Consider the following 20625-nt stretch of genomic DNA (forward strand, 5'->3'; position numbering starts at 1 on the left):
CAGGGCCTATAGAATCAAACTTGATGTACCATGGCTTTTCTAGCAGTCAGTGGCTGTGGAAGAAGAGTCTGGCTCACAACACTCGAGGTCTACCACTCGAATTGGAAACCGATGCACCTAGTCCGAGTCATGTGTATAACAATCAACTCCCCATGGCTCAACCACCCATTGGCTTGGAAGTGAGACCAACCCTCCACGCTCGCCATCGATCAGCACTCCCTATTTCTGTATCGAGCTCTCCCCCTCTTCTCTCCCCCCCCCCCCCCCCCGGTTCTACTCTCATAGTCACACAATAAGGGACCGTCATCCTTTACAGTGACGACTAGACTAGCCCTACCCGAGATGCAGGGATGAGAATAAGGAGGCCACGCAAGCAGAAGTGGGCTTACTACACTGGACCCTGGTTCCATAGTGCTCAATGGAAGGTAGAAGCCCTCGTCTCCTATTCTTATCCGTGTGGTCCTAGTAAGAGCTATTGTTAGCTTCCCTTGCCCCCTCGAAGCCCCTCCTGTCCCTCTGTGGGTCGTGGGCCATATGCCCGAAGGATCAAGAACTATTGCCTGTGTAACTTGCTTCCCAGGGATGATCATTAGGTGACGATGAAGTAACCTCTCGCTTTGCCGAGGATTATCCCCGATCGTACTGGTGTTCTTAGCTCTCAACTTTTAGTACCGTTTCATGCTTGCTTCAACAAAAGAACGTCATCTCATTTCTAGGAATAATGGTGGTGACTACAATACGGTTGGCTATACAAAATGCAGCGAGCAACTGCCTGGCTGGCGAGAAAATACCTAGGTAAAGAGATGCTAAAGATAAATAATATATTTTTTCACCCCATGGCAAACCCAGAGCCAATATCTACTCAGGAATGGAATATTCATGGCGATGGTCACGCCGTCAAAACTTCAATGCTCAGGGTATACAAAAAGATCTCATTGACCTTGAATTCTCCGGAAGCGCTCCTCCGCAGCCCTCGCTCTGCGCTCTCTCTCCAACCGCATCCTCATCTCAGGCGTCATACCTCTAGTCTCCTCATCTCTCCTTTCGGCTAGAGACTTCTCAACGGCGCCCACAGTACGACCACCAGATTTAGTCGTTCTCGGCTGTGCCGCCTTTTCAATCTCCTCGCGTTTCAAACGATCCAAGCTAGCCTTGCGCCGGGCGGATTCTTCCTCCTCAGTAGTTTTGCGTTCTTTCTCGGCCCGGCTGTCGGCCTCGGCTTTGGAGACTGCTGATGGAACCTTGGCTGCTTCCCAGTCCCATTTTGACTCGCCGAGATCGTGGCGGGCAATGCGGAAGGCATCGCGCGTGGCTCGGTCGCCGGTGAGTTCAAATGGAGTTCTGCCTTCGTTGTTGACTGCCGTTGGATCAGATCCAGCTTTTGTGAGGAGGGCCGTGACTACGGCTGGTGTATCAAGGTTTGCGGCGAGATGGAGGGGTGTGGGGCATCGGAAGTTTTGTGGCGTGTCGCCGGGCGTGAATGTGAAAGATGAGGGTATGGAGTTGTTTGAAATATAGGACATGAGGGCGGGGACCTTTGAGCGGCGAATGAGTGCCTGCAGTTGGGATGTGTGCAACAAGGCAGCTTCCTCTTCTTTCGAGAGCTTCGGCTTCTGTGGTTGCGGTTTTTGAACAGGCGTAGATGGTTTTGATTCCTCCTCTCGCCGCTTGGCTTCAGCCGCAGCCAGTGCAGCTTGGTCCACCTCACTGACCTTCAATCGGGTCAACTCCTTGAAGGACCGCATGAGCTCTCCTTGAGTTGCGCGGCGAGTATTGAAGGGGAACCCTCGAATTCGGGGGTCGTTCTGCCTGAGGACCTGCCCGTCATATTGACCGAAAAGAGTCTTTCGATTTGTCTTTCCCGTTGCTCGGACGAACAACAGCTCGGCTGTATCGATCATCTCTCGCCAATCTGACAACACCTCTCTAATATCCTTCTCAAGTGCAGCCTCGTTGTACCGGCGCAGACTTGAACCAGCCGAATGCGCAGCACCGCGTGACGCATCACTAGCAGACTGCGAGCCACCCTGCTTTCGACGCGTCGTGTATCGGTGGAACGTTTTGTGCGCAATGACCCGAGCCTGCCTGTCTTCCACTCCACCTTGCTTTCGGTGAATCTCCGGTGCTAGAGAAACCAACATAGCTGCGAAGTGGCCACCGCCGATCATGCACATGAAAATGTGCGGGCCAGAAGCAGCGGGGTCCGGCACGTTGCTTGCCTTGTTGGTGCGCGCTTTGATTGGCGCAAGCTGCTTTCGTCGCAGAGTATCAACCAGGTGAGCGGGATCTTCCTGCTCGGCATTTGAGAAAATGGCCCTGTAGACGCCTAGGGACTTGTTTGATGGCAATCCCGAGCTAGATAGCCAGAATATGGGGTGCTTCGGAGTGATTGGTGTCTCGGTCATATCCGGGTCCTCATTCGGGTGGGACAGCTTGGCCTGCTTTTTCAGCAGAGCGGACAGCGTTGTGCCCGCGGTCCCTTCTGCCTCTTCCTCCTCTGACTCCTCTGACTCAGAACCAGATATAGACTCGTCTAGTTCTCCGATCGCCTTCGCAAATTCGACTTCCTCCAGAGGCGCATTCCCGCGTAGCTGGGCTTTGATGTTATACCGGTGATGGTCCGAGCGAACATGGCTACGCTGTTCCTGTACGCTGTTGTAAGAGACCCTGCAGAGGGAGCATAGTGTGGAGGTTGCGATCGCAGAGTCCTGCGCTGCTAGTTCAAGTTCTATCGGAGAGGGTCCGGGTTCTTCTTCAGCGACAGGTTGACTTGTGGTCTTGGCCGTTAAGCTTGCAAGAAGTTCCGGCGGCAGATCGTACACTGGAAAGATCAGCGGGATGGGCCAATGACCATATGGAGTTTTGGAGGCATACCATAGAGAGGCCTTTTCAAGAGCTCCTCCATTTGAGTCGTGTCGACCATGATGGGCTGGGCGAAGAATGTGTATTGCGATCGTGCTGCCCCTCCAATGACGCTGATAAATGGGCTCTTACCGCCTAAGAGTAATGCGGGCACTATGTGGACTGGGCTTCGTCGTCAGTTTTATATCTGGATATTGAAGTAGCAACGATCCTGAGTCATATTGTGAAACTTCGCTCAGCCTCCTTTAGGACGAAAATGTTCCTTTTTCATGAGTGACTCTCGGCTTGTGGGCTGTGCTCGCAGATATCAACGAGTCGGCCTCCCGATTAGGAAATTACACCCATGGGCCTAATTTTCCTGTTCCCTCGTTATTGTATTTGATGCCTTTGTATAGCATCAAGTTGTGGCAATGACTCTTTTCTCTAGCCCTATTTCTATCTACTTTATGTACGCTTTTTCTGTACCTGGTGTTATCACGTGATTTGTGAATAAAGTGTGTCGGTGACGTCATGATATTTGCATTGTTTAGCTATATCTATACGATGTCTACTTCATATGTTGTACAATAGTCCACCCATATTGTACTCGCCTTTCAAGTATGGTTTTTTTAATATAATGCGGATCAACAGCAGTAATCTATCCAGGATTTGACCCCTATTCGAATGTTCCCGGTATTGGATGTTGATGAGACTGGATCTGACGAAGAGCTTCTAGAAACAAATGGTTGTGGGATGGGAGATACCTATGCTTCGGTAAGCCTCGAACATTAGTCAGACTGTTTAGACCTAAAGAGATATTGATACCAGAGCTACCAGGGCCGGAGTCTAAAACGGAGACCTCAAGATGTATGGTGGAATGCCGATTGAAATTGGAGAGAATCGACGAAGTTATAATCTACGCACTGAAAAGCCATGGATAATATCAAAAATAGGAGGTAGCCCTTGCTCCGCTTGGCGTAACCAACGTCTCGTTAGCCAATGCCTCGTCAGGAAGTACCCCAGGAGCTGTAACACAAGGAAGCCAGAAGTCTTGGTAAGTAATCAGCTGGTCCTCTACCCACAGACGCCAGCGACCAATTTGGAGGCCCGCCGTTTTTGAGTCGTAGGGTGTAGTGAGCCATGTGTAAAAAGGGTCAATCTCCAAAATGGCTCTTCCTGCAATGCCTGGTTCTTGACTTGATACCTGCCGGCTCGTACGTGTATAACCCAGGATGATGCCATTTCCACCGGAACCAGGAACAACGTTTGCTATCTTCTGCACGAGCTCTTCGGCGCGCGTTTGATATCTGAATGTGGTGGAAATGCCAAAGTTCCGTCGATCCCAATCTGTGGTGAAGGGTGTGAGGACAAACACTTTAGGTGCGTAGATTGCATTCAGGACACCAGGGCTATGGTCTGTTCCAATCAAATCAGTTACAATTTGTGCAAATATCGTTCCATCTCGGAGGGAATTGAATGCAGTTATCGTGAACAAGTTGCCATCGGTTGGATTGAAGGCCTCATCAACAAACACAGGGCTCTCCCAAATGTGTGAAATGTAAACACCCTTTTCGGATGCTATGATGACTGCTGTGCATCCATATATGCCTTTGACTCCTACAGCTGAGTGGCCATATGATGGATAGTCAAACCATTGTGCAGATACCAATCCAAGCTGGTCAATCCAAACTGGTGTCAAGCTCTCGACGTAGCTGCTGTAGGGAGGAGAAACGCCCTGGAAAGCATAGGAAGTTAAGGAACTGATCATCATTATCTTATCTTGACCTTTAGAGAGACTTGCCTTGGAGGCAGGCTGTATTTGACTTGCGACCCCAGTACATGTAGCAATCCCATAACCTTCGGCTGGTAGAATATCGGTGGCAGTAGTTGAGGGTGAGCAGGTTGTTATAGAGGCAGTGGAATCGTCACTAATAAAATCCTCCAGGGTGTCGCTAATGGCTTCAGTACCATCCGTATTGATGTTATCTGAAACGATCTCTAACCTCTCCTCGAGACAGGAGGATGTGGTTATGGTGTCTCCAACAGAGCACATTAAACCTCTCTTTCTCTTTGCACCACATTCCGAGGACGAAGAAGAGTTACCCAGGTCAAATGTGAGATCTTCAATCTCACTCTAAGCACCTTTGACTTGACGGAGGGCTTCCAATCTGAGTAGAGTTGAAGACTATAGTGTGGGAGGATATAGCAGACACATTTAATGCTGCTCTGGGGCTTTGGATAGTGATTGGAACTGGTGAAGGCAATTTCCCTAGTGCTGGTACTTGCTGATGATGTCTCACTCAATACTTAAGGAATGGTGTTGCTTTTACTGTTCGAGTAAAGTAGATTTTGCATTGGACACCTTTGATTCTCACAGAAGAAGTAGGGGAAGAAGATTTCGTGATAGTAAATGGCAAGGTGTACCCCTACTTTCACTGATACTAAAAGGAATAACTATAATATAATGCCTAGACTATCGCGTTGCAAGAGCTGTATGCAGAGCTACTGGTGGAGACAATGACAACAAAGCTTGTTTGCTTGGGCTTAGATACAATAGGATTGGTGAGCTTGTTGTTAACACCACTTTCTATCACTAAAAAGCCGAAGTATGTCATTAGAGTCAGTAATGAAGGATCTCTATTTACAGCCCTGTCTTCCTGGTAAGATTTCAGTCTCAAGGATGAGTTCAAATAAGACCACTGGAACAGAGCTGGCAAGGAGATACCTACACAGTAACTATCAGCCCGACCGACTGCGGACTTCGTGTCGTTATGTCAAGTTATTTAGACTGAAGAATGATTAATGAATTAATGTGTTGATCTTCGAGGCATATACGTACCCCGATCAACCCACCTGGGCATAATGTTGATTTCCCAACTAATCAAGGCCTGGATCCTTGATTGGCCAGTACATATTCGAACACAGTCGTTTATTTAGGCCGTCACATGACTATCATCAAAAGGCCCATTCCCTGATCAATCTCTCAACTTGGACAAAATCCGGGATATAGGAGACGAGAATTTACCATCGCTGTGGGCAACATGTCTTCACAACAGCAACTTCAAGAGCAGCTAATGCTAAATGCACGTCGACATCAAATGCAGATGATGGCTGCTAGGCAACAACTGAGCACCAGCAGCAACAATGACACTCCTTTACGACAGCAAATGCGGCCTCAATCAGGGACAATGGGGTCTAAATATGATGACCTCCCCATACTGAATCCCGCTGACATTATCTTCATCGGTGAAAATCCCAAGTCGGTTGGTGAAGTTCCCGCCTTCTTCGGGTCCTTTGAATCTGCCTGCCAGCACGGCCCCCTTTCCGTCATTCAATCCATTGTCTCACCTAGAAATCTCACACCCGCTTTTCTTCACCATGGCCTAACACGTGCCCTGCGCTCTGGCAATGTTGAGGTTGCTCGTTATCTCCTTGATAGTGGCGCACCAATAGTTCGCGAAACTCCAAGCAACATCTTCTTTGTACCTTTGGAACATCAAATTGCACTCTTTGAGCTCTTTACCCAGCACGGATGGACTCCCAATACTCCAGGTTACTACGGCCGTACTCTTCTCCCTCGGACCGTCAAGAGCCTCCCTCTTCTTCGTTGGTTCCTCGACCATGGAGCCAATCCCAACCTTGGGGCGCAGCGAACCAGCCATGATAGGCGTGGTGGGCCAGATACTTCCTCGTGTGCTGCACTCGAGGCAGCTGCAGTTCATGGAGGAGTTGAGGCTGTGCGTATGATTCTAGATGCGGGCGCTAGTATTCAGAACGGCGTACCGCTACACTATGCCTCTGGGGCTCGTCCTCCCGGCACGAATCCACATGCTGGTCGTGTGGGACCGAGTCAGGAATTCGATACCAGTAGAATTCCAGTAATGGCACTACTGGTTGAACGTGGGGCTGATGTTAATCAGAAAGAAGAGTCCCGACATATGGTCCTACAGTACGCGATTGTGTATGCGGTGATGGCAGGAGCAGTTGAGCGGGTCAAGTGGTTGTTAGAGCATGGGGCAGATCCATATATAAGAGGGAACTGGGGTAGCGCAGCTGAGTATGCACATAACTCAGGGAATAAAGAAATAACAAAGGTCATTGAGGAATTTATGAAAGAAAATGCTTGAAATCCAAAATTTTTCTTCCATATATGTAGCACCAACCAAGAGATATATATTGTGCTGTAATGTTTTGGAATTTAATTATTTGTAGAAGAAAAGGATATAAGACGATTCTACATGTGCACACTATACAAATACAACACACATAGTATATCTTAATGACCAGCATTATAAACATTTCTAGAAGCCACCAACCCCAACATTGGCAGAATGCAATTGATAAGCCAACCTTGGCAAATAGCCGCATCGGTCTTAGTGCGTGCTTATCCCCGAGGATTACGTCGTTCCCGATCACGTGAGAGCATGGGAAAATTTGTAGACATGAGGTTATCCAAGGTCTAGTAATTTGTTAATATGTTACTCAAGTATGCAAGAACTCCAACCCTGCCTCCATGTGTACATGTACGATGTAATAAGTCCGACTTCATAGGAATGAGCACGGTAAGTAGCCCCGAACTCGGGATTTCCCCGTCGTAAAGTGGAGCTGGGTTCTTGCTTTTAGTCAGCAGCTTAGCTCTTACACCAATACCTCCATTCTCCCTTTGAGGTTCTCCAACGTATCTTTTCTTGCTTGTGCACAGAAAGGTATACTGGGACGAAGTCACTAAGAAAAATGCTGGATGGCCAATCCCAGGTGGTACTAGAGGCGTCCCGCCCGGGGCACCTCTTGCATTCCCTTGGATCGGCACTTGATTCCCGGCGACAGCCTTTCTGTACTGATAGCGAGGGCTGGGGCCCCATCAGCTCATTGAGATTCGATCTGACGCCATGCTTTCTTGACGTGACTGTGGCAGTAGTGGCAGTCTTGGGTACGCTGGGCGGATTCGCCGCCTTGTGGTTGTTACTGAGGAAGCGGATTCCGCAGCCCGTATCGAAGAATTGGCATTTCTACACCAAGTTGGTTAGTACATGCCGGACACCCTCGCACACCCGTGGACGTCATTGATAATGTACTGACTGGAATTTTGCTTATAGGCCGTTCTCGCCGCCCTCATCGTCGTCACCGCTCTTCAAGCTGCGATCCAAGTCGAATCAGACCCCAAAAGCTTTTGGGCCGATTTTCGCTTCTGGTCCTCGGTCCTAACGATCATCTCATTGGGAGTGATAACTTCAGTACAGTATTTCGAACACTGGCGGAGTAGACAGCCCAATGGGGTTGTCCTATTTTACTGGCTCTTCTTCATTATTGCCTATGCGGTCAAACTCAGGTCCCTGATTGCGCGGAAGCAATACATCGACCAACTCCCTTACTTTGTCTGCTTCAATGTCAGCTTGGGACTAGCAATCTTTGAATTTGTGCTAGAGTATTTCGTGCCCAAGAAGCAAAGCGATTACGATGCGCTGGGAGACGAGGATGAGTGTCCCTACAATTATGCCGATGTTTTCTCGGTTCTCACCTTCGGCTGGATGACCCCGATGATGAAGTATGGATACAAAAACTACTTGACTCAAGATGATCTCTGGAATCTCCGCAGTCGCGATACCACCCGAGCCACAGGCAATGCCCTGAAGGAGGCATGGGATGAACAGCTTGAGAAAAAGAAGCCATCTCTGTGGATAGCGCTCTTCAAGGCCTTCGGTGCCCCCTATATGCGTGGTGCGATAATCAAATCCGGAAGCGATATGCTTGCCTTTGTGCAACCGCAACTCCTACGACTTCTCATTGCTTTCATTGACTCGTATCGGGGCCCGGACCCGGACCCGATCATCAGGGGTGTCGCCATCGCCTTGTCCATGTTCGCTGTTTCTGTCGTCCAGACCAGTTTCCTCCATCAATATTTCCAGCGTGCTTTCGACACTGGCATGAGAGTCAAATCCGCCCTGACTGCTATGATTTATGCCAAGTCCCTGAAACTATCAAACGAAGGGCGCTCGGCAAAGACGACCGGTGATATTGTCAACCACATGGCGGTTGATCAGCAGCGCCTTTCAGATCTGACCCAGTTCGGCACTCAGCTTATCTCTGCACCTTTCCAAATCACACTGTGCATGCTCTCCCTTTACCAGCTTGTTGGAGCGAGCATGTTTGCTGGTATCGGAGTTATGATTCTTATGATTCCTTTGAATGGCATCATTGCTCGGATGATGAAGAGGTTGCAGATCATTCAAATGAAGAACAAGGACTCAAGGACCCGACTGATGACTGAGATTCTGAACAATATCAAGAGTATCAAGCTCTACGCCTGGAACACGGCCTTCATGAACAAACTTAGCCATATCAGAAATGATCTCGAGCTGAACACGCTCCGCAAAATTGGAGCCACTCAATCCGTTGCCAATTTTACCTGGCAGTCTACCCCTTTCCTCGTGTCCTGCTCCACATTCACCGTCTTTGTGTTGACAAATGATAAACCCTTGACTACTGAGATTGTGTTCCCTGCCTTGACGTTGTTCAACTTGCTCACATTCCCGCTTTCTATCTTGCCTATGGTCATTACGTCCATTATCGAATCCTCCGTGGCCGTGCAGCGATTGATAGAATATTTCACTGCAGAGGAGCTGCAGACTAATGCTGTTGTCTTCCAAGATCCCGTCGCGCATCCCGGTGACGAGTCTGTCCGAGTTCGCGATGCCTCGTTTACTTGGAACCGTCATACTGGGGAGACTGTGCTGGAAAACATCGATCTCAGTGCACGCAAGGGAGAGCTCAGCTGTATTGTTGGCCGAGTTGGCGCTGGAAAATCCTCTCTGCTCCAGTCATTGCTGGGTGACCTGTGGAAGAACCAGGGAGAGGTGGTCGTGCGTGGTCGAATCGCGTACGTCGCCCAAGCGCCGTGGGTCATGAATGCCAGTGTCCGAGAAAACATTGTCTTTGGACACCGGTGGGACCCCTCATTCTATGATCTCACCGTCGAAGCCTGTGCTTTGCTCGATGACTTCAAGAACTTGCCTGATGGTGACCAGACCGAAGTCGGAGAACGTGGCATCTCCCTTTCAGGGGGACAAAAGGCACGTTTGACACTCGCCAGAGCTGTCTATGCTCGTGCTGATATCTATCTTCTGGACGATATTCTTTCAGCGGTTGATCAGCATGTTGGACGTCACATTATCAACCGAGTGCTTGGCAAAACTGGCCTCCTCGGTGGCAAGACCAGAATTCTTGCAACCAACGCAATTACTGTACTCAAAGAGGCTGACTTCATCGGCCTGCTGCGGGACAAGACCATCATTGAGAAAGGAACTTATGAACAACTAATGGCCATGAAGGGGGAGATCTCTAATCTCGTTCGCTCTACGATGGTTGACTCGGACGATGAAGGCACTGCTAGTGGCTCTGAAGACCTTGCTAGCCCCGAAAACTCAGTCACAACCACCATCATCCAGAACGGTGGTGGATCGGACAGTGAGGAGGTTGAACAACTTGGTGACCTTATTCCCATCAGGGCAGGAGGAGGTGGTGAGGCCCGTAGACGGACCAGTACTGTCACCTTGCGCCGTGCAAGCACTGTGAGCTGGCAAGGTCCCCGGCGCAAGCTGGGAGATGAGGAGAACGTTCTCAAGAGCAAGCAGACCCAAGAAGTTTCAGAGCAAGGCAAAGTGAAATGGGGCGTTTACGGTCAATACGCAAAGGATAGCAATGTCATGGCAGTCGTGGTATATTTGATTGCCATGATGGCTGCTCAGACAGCTCAAGTCGTGGGTAACTTTTGGTTGAAGCGCTGGACTGAGTGGAACGAAGCCCATGGAACGAATGCTAAAGTTGGCAAGTTCATTGGTGTCTACTTGGCGCTTGGTCTAGGTTCATCTCTCTTGGTTATTGTGCAGAACTTGATCCTGTGGATTTTCTGTTCTATCGAAGCGTCTCGAAAACTTCATGAGCGGATGGCATTTGCTATCTTCCGCTCCCCCATGAGCTTCTTTGAAACCACACCATCTGGCCGCATCCTGAACCGTTTCTCTAGTGACATTTACAGAGTTGATGAGGTACTTGCCCGCACTTTCAACATGTTGTTCGCAAACTCTGCCCGAGCGATATTTACCATGATTGTCATTTCGACATCCACCCCGGCCTTCATGATATTCATCATTCCTTTGGGTTATATCTACCTTAGCTACCAGAAGTACTATCTGAGCACCTCCCGCGAGTTGAAGCGTTTGGACAGCGTCACCCGAAGCCCGATCTACGCTCACTTCCAGGAATCCTTGGGCGGCATCTCGACCATCCGTGCCTACCGACAGGAGGGTCGATTCGCCCTTGAGAATGAATGGCGCATGGATGCTAATCTCCGGGCTTACTTCCCGTCCATCAGTGCCAACCGCTGGCTCGCCGTTCGACTTGAGTTCATTGGTTCGATCATCATTCTAGCGTCCGCTGGACTGGCCATTATGTCCGTTGCGACTGGCACTAAGCTTTCGCCAGGCATGGTCGGTTTGGCCATGTCATATGCTCTCCAGATCACGCAATCTCTGAACTGGATTGTCCGCCAGACTGTCGAGGTCGAGACTAACATCGTGTCCGTTGAGCGAGTTCTCGAGTACGCCAATCTCCCGAGCGAGGCGCCCGAGGTGATTTTCAAGCGTCGCCCTGCCATCGGCTGGCCGGCTCAAGGTGCGGTGGAGTTCAATAACTACAGCACCCGCTATCGCCCTGGACTTGACCTCGTGCTCAAGGATGTTAGTCTCAACATCAAGCCCAAGGAGAAGATCGGTGTTGTTGGCCGAACCGGCGCCGGAAAGAGTTCGCTTACGCTGGCTCTTTTCCGGATTATCGAGGGCGTTGAAGGAAATATCAAGTAAGAACATATCACCCTCACCTTTTGCATTTGCTCTTTAGGCTAACAGACATTTAGTATTGATGGGCTCGATGTGTCCACAATTGGGTTGACTGATCTTCGTGGACGTCTCGCTATCATCCCTCAAGATCCCGCCATGTTTGAAGGCACTTTGCGTGACAACTTGGATCCTCGTCATGTCCACGATGACACCGAGCTTTGGAGCGTTATTGGTTGGTCAAACTTGTACCCTATTCCATTCCAGCGACTAACCGTCTGCAACAAATAGATCACGCGAGATTGAAGGACCATGTCTCAAGGATGGAGGGACAACTGGATGCTCAGATCCAGGAAGGAGGTAAGTAACTATCTGCATGTAAACATCGCCCAAGGCATACAGTCCACTAACACATTGCCGCAGGCTCCAACCTGAGTCAAGGCCAGCGCCAGCTGGTATCCCTCGCCCGCGCTCTTTTGACACCCAGTAACATCCTTGTTCTGGATGAGGCAACCGTAAGATAGATGTGTCTTTACTTCTGAATGACGGTTTCAGCTAACAATGGCGATAGGCTGCAGTTGACGTGGAGACGGATGCGCTGCTGCAGCGCACCCTGCGCAGCAGCATCTTCTCTGACCGGACTATCATCACGATTGCGCACCGCATCAACACGATCATTGACTCGGATCGGATCGTAGTTCTGGACAAGGGGCGAGTGGCGGAATTTGATACCCCTGCAGAGCTAATCAAGAGAGGCGGCAAATTCTACGAGCTTGCCAAGGAGGCCGGTCTGCTCGACAGCGATGGTGGTATTGCCTCCTCGCAAATGGCGTAAAATCCAATCGCTCGCAGTGGCCTCAAATCCCCGCATTTCCTGTTCATGACAAAAAGATCGGTCAGCCAGCCAGCATTGGACCCGCCCCATCCATGCAGCTCTGAGTGGCTCGGGGAGGCCGGGTTTTGTTTTTAGTACCTCGGGCCGATCCTAGGAGGTCCCGGATGCTCTTGCTCTAGTGCTACTTGCATGGGTGTTGACAACAGATATTTGTTGACCGTTCTCAAACACGCCTAAATAGTCCTGAATGTGGCGCGGGTGCTGTGCATATATGCATGTACATGTACTGACGAAAAGTTTTTTCATTTGCACAGTTCAGGGGACCCCTGACAGGGGGCATAAACAGTGGCTAAATTCAATTTCCCCCCGAGAAAAAAAAAGTTAATATGTCCTCGAGTCTATTGTTATGTTTCATGTTGGGATGGTTTGCCTCGATGTGTGTATCGAGATCCGATTGGATTTGACCCTGCGAACTACCAGATAAAAAGTGATTCCCTTTACATTTTTCTTTTTTTTTTTTTTTGCCTTGACAGTTTGATCAAATTGTGGCCTGCACAGCGTGTTGATATATGTGAATAACCTGATTATGGAAAATAGCTAGAATCCTTCAAAAGTGGACATTGTCTAGACCCCAACGTAACTCTGCGTCAAACTAAATTAACGACTTTCCCCAAAGCCATCGATGATTATCTGCAGTAGCGTCTTGTACTAAACGTGGCGGTGACATCTTGATATCCCATCCGAGCAACTCATTGTAGCGGTGAAAGGTCGGCCACCTGGCTGCTCATCACAGGACGTCTGATCGCAGGCGTTCGGGTCAGCAATATAACAGATTTCAAGTTCTACTTATCTAGTGTATTCAGGGCATGAAGCTAAGATTGCCATCTACACTCGACATGATAAAATGATGCAAACTGACGCACCCAGGCCCTCATCCGCCACATGATCCCCCCCTTCTCTCTGGTTCGACGGTCACATCCTAAGAATATCCCGGAAGAAAAATAGACGTGCCGATTTCAATTAGGTACGTATACGGAGTACGAGGCGCACACCTCCTTGCTGTCTGCAAAACAGACTCTCCACGCGGTCGTTGGAATTATACATGGAAAATGTATAAAGGGGAACTATCTTCCCAAATTGGAATATCTTGTATCTCTAGTACTTCTGGAAATCTCTGAAATACAAGAGATACAAGATCTACAAGATATATATATTTGAGGGAAATATTAACTTAAGGGCAAATGGAGGGGCAATGTCAGCATTTCGGTTTGTCAGATGTTTAATCTAAAGAGCTTTCCATAGTCAATTTCGAAACACAAGGGATATCTAAAATATTTCTCGCGTGGAACGAAACGTAATGATCTTAATCGCATGGCATTATTATTTCCCTGTCTCTAGAATCTAATTGGCCGTGGACCTGCGTGAATCTGTTTCAGCTATCTCGATTCTAGGCAAGGGATGACTTCGAAAAGGTGCATGACTGATCTCTGATGCTCCTGTGGGCTTCGGGGGACGGGCTGCATTGCTTCCTTAATCTTGTTCGATGGGCCATATCATGATGAACCAACCAGAAAGACAACAATCAAGATCTTGAGATCGCGAACCCATCTAGGTTGTGTACGTCGACAAAAGAAGTAACGTTTGCAAAAGTAGATCTCGCACGGACATCCAAGGTTTCCGGATAGCTCCAGTCGGGGAAGAATTGAGCCTTCCAAGCGAATTTTCGTTGTTTGCTATTTTTGAGAATGTGTATATGCACTGTCATGCTTTGCATTAATCCACTTCCTCTTTGGGCCCTTAGCCCGACGCCTCCACTCGAACCGGTAAGAGTCACCCCCAAGACTGTCATCCCCGCTTCCCAGGTCGATCGTACACACAAAGTACCATGTACGTTGATATACAGTGTGCATCGGTGGACGATTTGGAAGCTGATTGTGCGACCAGCGGAAGTTGATCCCGTCTCTGTATAGAGTAATGACTGTCTTCTGCACTATCCACTATGCACGCTACCGGCGCCAGTTCCAGTTCTACACATACACTATAGTCAGCAATTTGGAAGTCTTTTCCAGGAAAACCAAGGTGAGATCGGTGTGCATGGTACCTGCTCCATCTTCCCCTCTCTGGATACAGATATAGATCTGAGATATATTAAAGAGATTAGTATTATTTTATACTTATTCCCAAAAAAAAAAGCCTAACGGCATGAATGATCTGCATATCAGTGTAATAGAACATATATTCGAAGAAACATCTGGAATTATCACTGAAACGGGAACCGGAACGCCTGCAAGCCTACGATCGAACTCAGCCCTGAGGGGAAGGGATCCAGCCACGGGAATATACCCACAAGACCACCGCACACCGCGACAATCTCATGCACGATGCACCATGCATACATTTTTGCCCAGAACCAATGTGGCGGAATTTAAGGATCGCTTCTCCCGTACCCGAAGGCTAAGACCCGCCTCAGGGCACAACAAGAAGTGGGAATTAGGGCTATCATCGGGAGGGGAAATACCAGATCCAGCTATGATGCTTAGATTCTTCGAACTCAAAAGACTTATCGGGGGTTAATTCACTTGATTAAGTCTACAGACGGAACGGAACATAGTGGGTAAATTCCTTGCGTCGAGAAGTTCGAAAATGAGCCAATCTAATGGAGCGGGTGGAATAGAAGTGGCTCCTTCATGCCCGTAATCGTCTTTCCTGTTAAAGAAACTACATAATCCATATACAGACGCAGAAAAGCCCACAGTCAGTAGTTAGTAATAATGGCATGCACCTTAATTATGGAGCGAATGAGGATGTCGAGCAGTATTTGTCAAACACTCGCGGCCCCGCAAGCACGCATTTTCCCCAGCCACTGACTCGCATGAAAATCGGGGCTTATCGGGGGAGGCGTTGGAGAGAGTCACAAAGCCCTATGAGGGGAAGTGGGATTGAACGAGCGAAAGAGGTCTTGTTAGGTTTATCGGGCTCCAGTTCGTTCACCGCACTGGATCCCGAAGAATAAAGCAGATGATCCTCAAAAGTCTATATATTGACATCCGTTTTAACGTCACCACTCGATCGGGATCAAGCACAGATCTCAGGGACGATCTTGCGGGCGCTGGTTCGGGCAATTTGTCCGTCTGTGCAGGTGACGGGGACAGAAATTGTCAATGGTCAAGTGTTTGCGGTGTTGGTATTGGTCCGCGGATCGGGGATAAGCGGACACTAGAGACTAGACTGGGGCGGGAACGAGATATGTCGTGTCGCTTGGGAAAAGTGGAATTGCAAAGAAAAAGAAGGGAGGCCGTGCTGTAAACGCGATCGCGAGTGTTAGGTTCCATGGTGGATTCCTCAGGAAGCGTTCGGGGTTAGTAGTGGCTCGGGGAAGATTTTACAGTTTGTTAGTAGAGTTTACACTATGAACGTAAAGGAACTAGATCGTTCCAGTATGCGGAGGAATAGTGTAATGATTGGCTATAAGTGAAAGTTGAACACAAAGTACGATGCAAGGTCCTCTAGTGTATGAGAAGACTCCAATGGATTGGACAGCTGAGCTGTCTCCATTCATCTCATCCAGGTATCTGGGACTCCGAGAACCTACAACCTTCCAGGTTTGTCTTAAGAATACCCCACTTGGGGGTACTTTGGATTGGTAACTCTTCCTGAACCATGGAACTGAATGAGTTTACTAAACTTCGGGAGTCTCAATCTAGGAACTATCAAAACCTCTCCTTTGACATTTGATAGAAAGTTTTCGTGGCATTTCTCCCCTTACAGGTGTCGTATATTATATACAGATGGTTTCCACGTTGGCCCCCACTAAGACAATGAGGCCACCGGAGTATTTTTCCGCTGCAAGGGTGCCTCCTGACTATACCAAGGCTAAGCGAGTCCGAAGGATGGACCCGCGAAGTGGACCGTGAACAATGCAGTGAAGAAAATTCAGCCAATCTGGTCAGATTGACTAGGTACAAAGTACGAATTGTGCGTAAGATATTGCGCCGCCTATCTGCCAAGGTTACTCCTGCATCATATATAGACTAGATCAAGACAGCCTCAGGGGTTAACGTAATGAGTTTTACAGTTGGAGCTATATCGAAGTTTATAGTCAGAAATTTTATCCATCTGCAACACACTGGGAGATAATAGATGAACTGCAGTAGCGCTGCCCCGACCTGTAGGGACACTATGGGCGGCCCCTCGGGCCGTGCCATGATGGAGAAAGAAATTTCTGCTTTTCATATTGCTTTTTGCTTGTTGTTCTCATTGTCCATCTATTGCAAGGCGGCATGAACAGAAAGATTGCATATCCATTTGGAATGCATTTAGAATTATCGAAAGCCACCACAGGATGCCTATTTGTAATGCTATTTTTGCTTACAATAGGATAGGCAGACCTTCTTCGGTTAGATCGCTCATTGGGATTGGCCGCCCTGAAGAAAAATGAGGTTATGATCAACAATACTATCACTAGGGCACATGAGAATTGGACTTTTGTTTTACGACCCTGGACAAATGTAAGTCGATCTCTTGAAGTCATAGTTCGCATTTGGCCATATCGCTTCCTGAAACCTTGAGTTATAGAATGTGGTAATTGAGCGAAAGCGAAATTGACATCTTCATCAATTCCATCCTGCCGGGTAGAGTCAAAAGACTCTATGATCCCCAACTTTGACCTTTCCCTTGGGATAGTGGAGAATCAACTAGACCTTATTTGGGGGTTGACAGCTTTGGTTTTACCGGACCGCCATCCCCGGCCCGCCCCAGCCCAGTGGCTTGGTGGGGTCGAGCCTGGGCCTCATGGTCCTAGCGAGATTGGATTTGGGACCAGAGGGATGCTCCAAAGAGTCATCATCGATGGACTATTTGCCAAAGCCCAAAGTACAAGTGTGGATATCACTGTCCTTCTGACCATGAGCTTCCGCCCCCTGCCAATTTTAGACCTCAAAAAAAGGTACGGGTCACGGCTTCAGCCCCAAACGCCCCGACAAAGCGGCACCGAATGACGCAAAGCCAGCCTCTGTCGGTTCGATCGTGCTCGATCGATGTACATCATTGATCGATCGTGCGTGCGGAGGCTCGGGTTTGAGCAATAACCTGTACTCGTCATGTGCCATTTTAGTCTGTCTGCTTATGTGTGTGTCCCGAAGATCCAAATAGGGTACTGATTTGATAGGCCCTGACGTTTCTTGAATTATTAATATTATTAATACGAGGGGTACTTTTAAGAGTGCAGCTCTCTTACCTGACTGGGAATATACTCTGCTCGTCATCGCGAATATCCATATGTCATGGGAGCAGGTTGCCTCTCAACGGTATCTTTGTAGCACACCGATCATGCAGCCTCGAAACCACCGTCTCGCTATTCCCGCTGATATCCCGCGTATACACTCTCACCCCCTTTCCACATGTCCATCTCTCAGACCGACAGTTGGATTATCGAATTTCGAAGTGAACTATAGATACCAAAGTACGACAAAATCATCCCGGAGGTTCGGTTCCTTTGAACACTTTCTCAGCTCTTTCCCCCCTGTAGCGGTGAAGCAACCCAAAGCGACATCCTAGTCCTTGTAATCCGGAAGCTTTCTCGAGCGTTCCAGAAATGTGTGACGGACACACATAGGAAGGCGTTTGGAAGTGTAGATCAGCCCAAGCCTACCCGATCGAGTCATTTTCGCAGTCATCCCCAATCTTTTCACAAGCCCCCACCAATTTAGTTTCCTCCGTCAGTGCACACCCGCTGTCACATATCCGCCGAGTTGACGGAACCAAGTGACGCCTCATTTTGAGGTTTCAGGGTGATTGCTTCGCCGAGCAACTCCGTTCTAGTTAAATTTTTTTTTTCATGGTGTAAGCGGCAATGGCGGTCACTATATTATTATTGCTGGTAAATTGTTTGCTCTGAAACTAGTGTGATAGGGATTGGCAATGCCAAGCTGTCAAACTTACTGACGTTTGTCTTAGGTTTTCAACATCGCTATGTAGATGAAATATGTAAGGTCCAACAGGGAACATCCATGAATGCTTCTCTACTGTACCTTAAGTAGATATTTTACTTCAGCTGCCATGTCCCTGTGGCAGTGCTCAAAATAACTGAGCCACGTTGTGGCTAGTTTGAGCGTCTGCGTAGGGATCTACATAGGTGGGAATCTCCTCTTGCGCCCAATGAGAAGCTTTCACCCCAAGCATAGGACCCTGATCATCTCTGACATGTTTTAATAATTAAAAAAAGGGGGGGGGGTGCGTCTAAAGCCTAGACCAAGCTAATTCAAATTGAATTGAAATATTGAATATCATAGTACTCCGTACATTCGGAGTAATCCGTGATTTCAAATGTAACTAGGAATTTTTTTCCCCTTAAACTAACCGACTGTAATAGTAGAAGTCCACTTAGTTCCCACTCTAAGAGCACAGCGGCTAAACGGACAAAGCAAAAAAACCGCGGTGGGAACAGGCGAGGGGGCACAAACAAAGAAACACTTTCCGGGGATGTCATCGATGAAGCCGTAGATTTAGTTACTGGTTCAAATACCGGAGTATGCCTCGTTTAGTGGCGCGAGTCTTGCGCCCTCCAAGACATAAAATTATGACAAATTTTGTACCCCATACCGATGCCCTAAAGTCGTCTAGTTCGATGATACTTCTTTGTTCTATATGTGCCTGGCGGTAACCTGTATAATCTAATTTGCTCGCCACATCCGGAAGTATTGCCTTCGAGAAACATTGCAGTTCAATACTATTGCTGCGGACGGCACGGCAATTGGAATGCCACAAGGTTAGATACGGAGCAGTAGTTTGCATGGGATGAGATCGATCAGATGGATACAATGGTCAAAGTACACAATCAGATTGGAGTTGTTTGTGCATTAGAAAAGAAAAAACTCTGCCTCTTGCATCCCCGATATAGCGTGGATGGATAGTGGGACCGAGGAAGTATGGATGTGTTCCCCTTTTACATCAAGATAGTAGACAAGATATTAGTATAGTATTTTAGATCATCTCATCCCCCCCTTTTTTGGGGGGTTGCATTGACTTAAGCCGTTTTGAATATCTTCTTTGTTCAAGATCCACAGTGTAAATTGTAGCGGTTATCCTAATAAACGCCAGTGTAATCCACCGGAACGGGAGATGGACGCGTTGACAGCATCCTGGGTACGGAGCTCCTTTCCCCTGGAGTCTTAGCACGGACCCAGGCGGGGAGATGGTCACTAGCTTCGCGGGAGCTGATTGGGCTGTCATAAAGTCACAAAAGATCCCCGAGATCGAAAAGTACCACGACTAACCCATCGTGGCATAATTACTCGAACCATTTTGCAACCAATTTTCTTCCCCGGGGAGTAGATCACGCCGTGATATTAGGATTGCCAAACACTTTATTATCTCGATCTGTCCTAGAGCGTTTTGAATGTCTTATAGTCGTAAACCGTAGGCGAGAGCTACGGTCGTACTTACAGGCCGTTACTCTATTCCCCTTTCAACTTTGATTTTGATCTAAGGTCCGATCTCAGGGGGACTATACTCAGCTGAAGCCAAGATCGATTCCATAAACCCACCGTTTTTGGCTTGCCACACCCGGGGTAACTTGTGAACGGAGATCTACGGCAATAAGCTCCAGACGGGAATAAAAAGGAAACAGTGACAGTTTATCGGCGAGTCATCTTCCAGGATCCAGGATGTTGGGCCCTGTAGAAGCCACACCTTGATAGGTTCACGAAGAACGGGAAATGTGGATTCAGTCATTTGGTTGGTTGCTAGTGTCGGGGCACTTTGTTCTTGAGATCCGAAGATCGAGAATAGGAAAATGTTACAGATAATATTTAATCAAAAGGTAAGTAATATAAGTGTAGGCATCATTGTACAGTTTTAGGTGCTTTTTAGATTTAAACCCGAATTACTTTTTCGGAACCTCCGACGATACGATCTGCATATTAAGAATAGCACACGGCGTCAATTATGGCCTGTGCGTCTTCCTAATGAGGGGTGGGTGTGCCTGACAGCTAAACGCGAGTGCTTATAGAGTTAATAACATACCTACTAATATTTCTTTTTTACTAGGCTACTGGTTGCCTTATAATAATATACATATTTCATATAGAGAGTACCTAGGTAGTGATTTCGAGATCTGAG

At 48.2% G+C, this 20625-nt stretch overlaps 4 protein-coding genes across 4 annotated transcripts; 2 read left to right on the forward strand and 2 right to left on the reverse strand.

The window, feature by feature from the left end:
* Positions 1-932: 932 nt before the first annotated feature.
* On the reverse strand, positions 933-3026 carry N7517_009564 (putative C2H2 finger and ankyrin domain protein; the record flags this gene model as incomplete). Its single annotated transcript, XM_056727287.1, has 2 exons — positions 2875-3026; positions 933-2821 (listed from the first exon to the last, which is right to left on the reverse strand). Exons 1-2 carry the CDS (start codon positions 2921-2923, stop codon positions 933-935), a joined length of 1938 nt encoding a protein of 645 aa, XP_056575859.1. The 5' UTR covers positions 2924-3026.
* A 758-nt stretch (positions 3027-3784) lies between these two features.
* On the reverse strand, positions 3785-4894 carry N7517_009565 (uncharacterized protein; the record flags this gene model as incomplete). The annotated part of the gene is made up of 1 exon (XM_056727288.1): positions 3785-4894. The coding sequence occupies one exon, from the start codon at positions 4892-4894 to the stop codon at positions 3785-3787; it is 1110 nt and encodes a 369-aa protein (XP_056575860.1).
* A 988-nt stretch (positions 4895-5882) lies between these two features.
* On the forward strand, positions 5883-6968 carry N7517_009566 (ankyrin repeat domain-containing protein; the record flags this gene model as incomplete). The annotated part of the gene is made up of 1 exon (XM_056727289.1): positions 5883-6968. One exon carries the CDS (start codon positions 5883-5885, stop codon positions 6966-6968), a length of 1086 nt encoding a protein of 361 aa, XP_056575861.1.
* A 607-nt stretch (positions 6969-7575) lies between these two features.
* N7517_009567 (ATP-binding cassette glutathione S-conjugate transporter YCF1) lies at positions 7576-12507 on the forward strand (the record flags this gene model as incomplete). The annotated part of the gene is made up of 6 exons (XM_056727290.1): positions 7576-7863; positions 7938-11695; positions 11753-11907; positions 11964-12032; positions 12096-12187; positions 12244-12507. The coding sequence occupies 6 exons, from the start codon at positions 7576-7578 to the stop codon at positions 12505-12507; spliced, it is 4626 nt and encodes a 1541-aa protein (XP_056575862.1).
* Between the last annotated feature and the right edge of the window lie 8118 nt (positions 12508-20625).

This window comes from Penicillium concentricum, assembly GCF_028827145.1.
Source record: "Penicillium concentricum strain IBT 3081 chromosome Unknown utg000004l_segment0_segment0, whole genome shotgun sequence".
NCBI lineage: Eukaryota > Fungi > Ascomycota > Eurotiomycetes > Eurotiales > Aspergillaceae > Penicillium > Penicillium concentricum.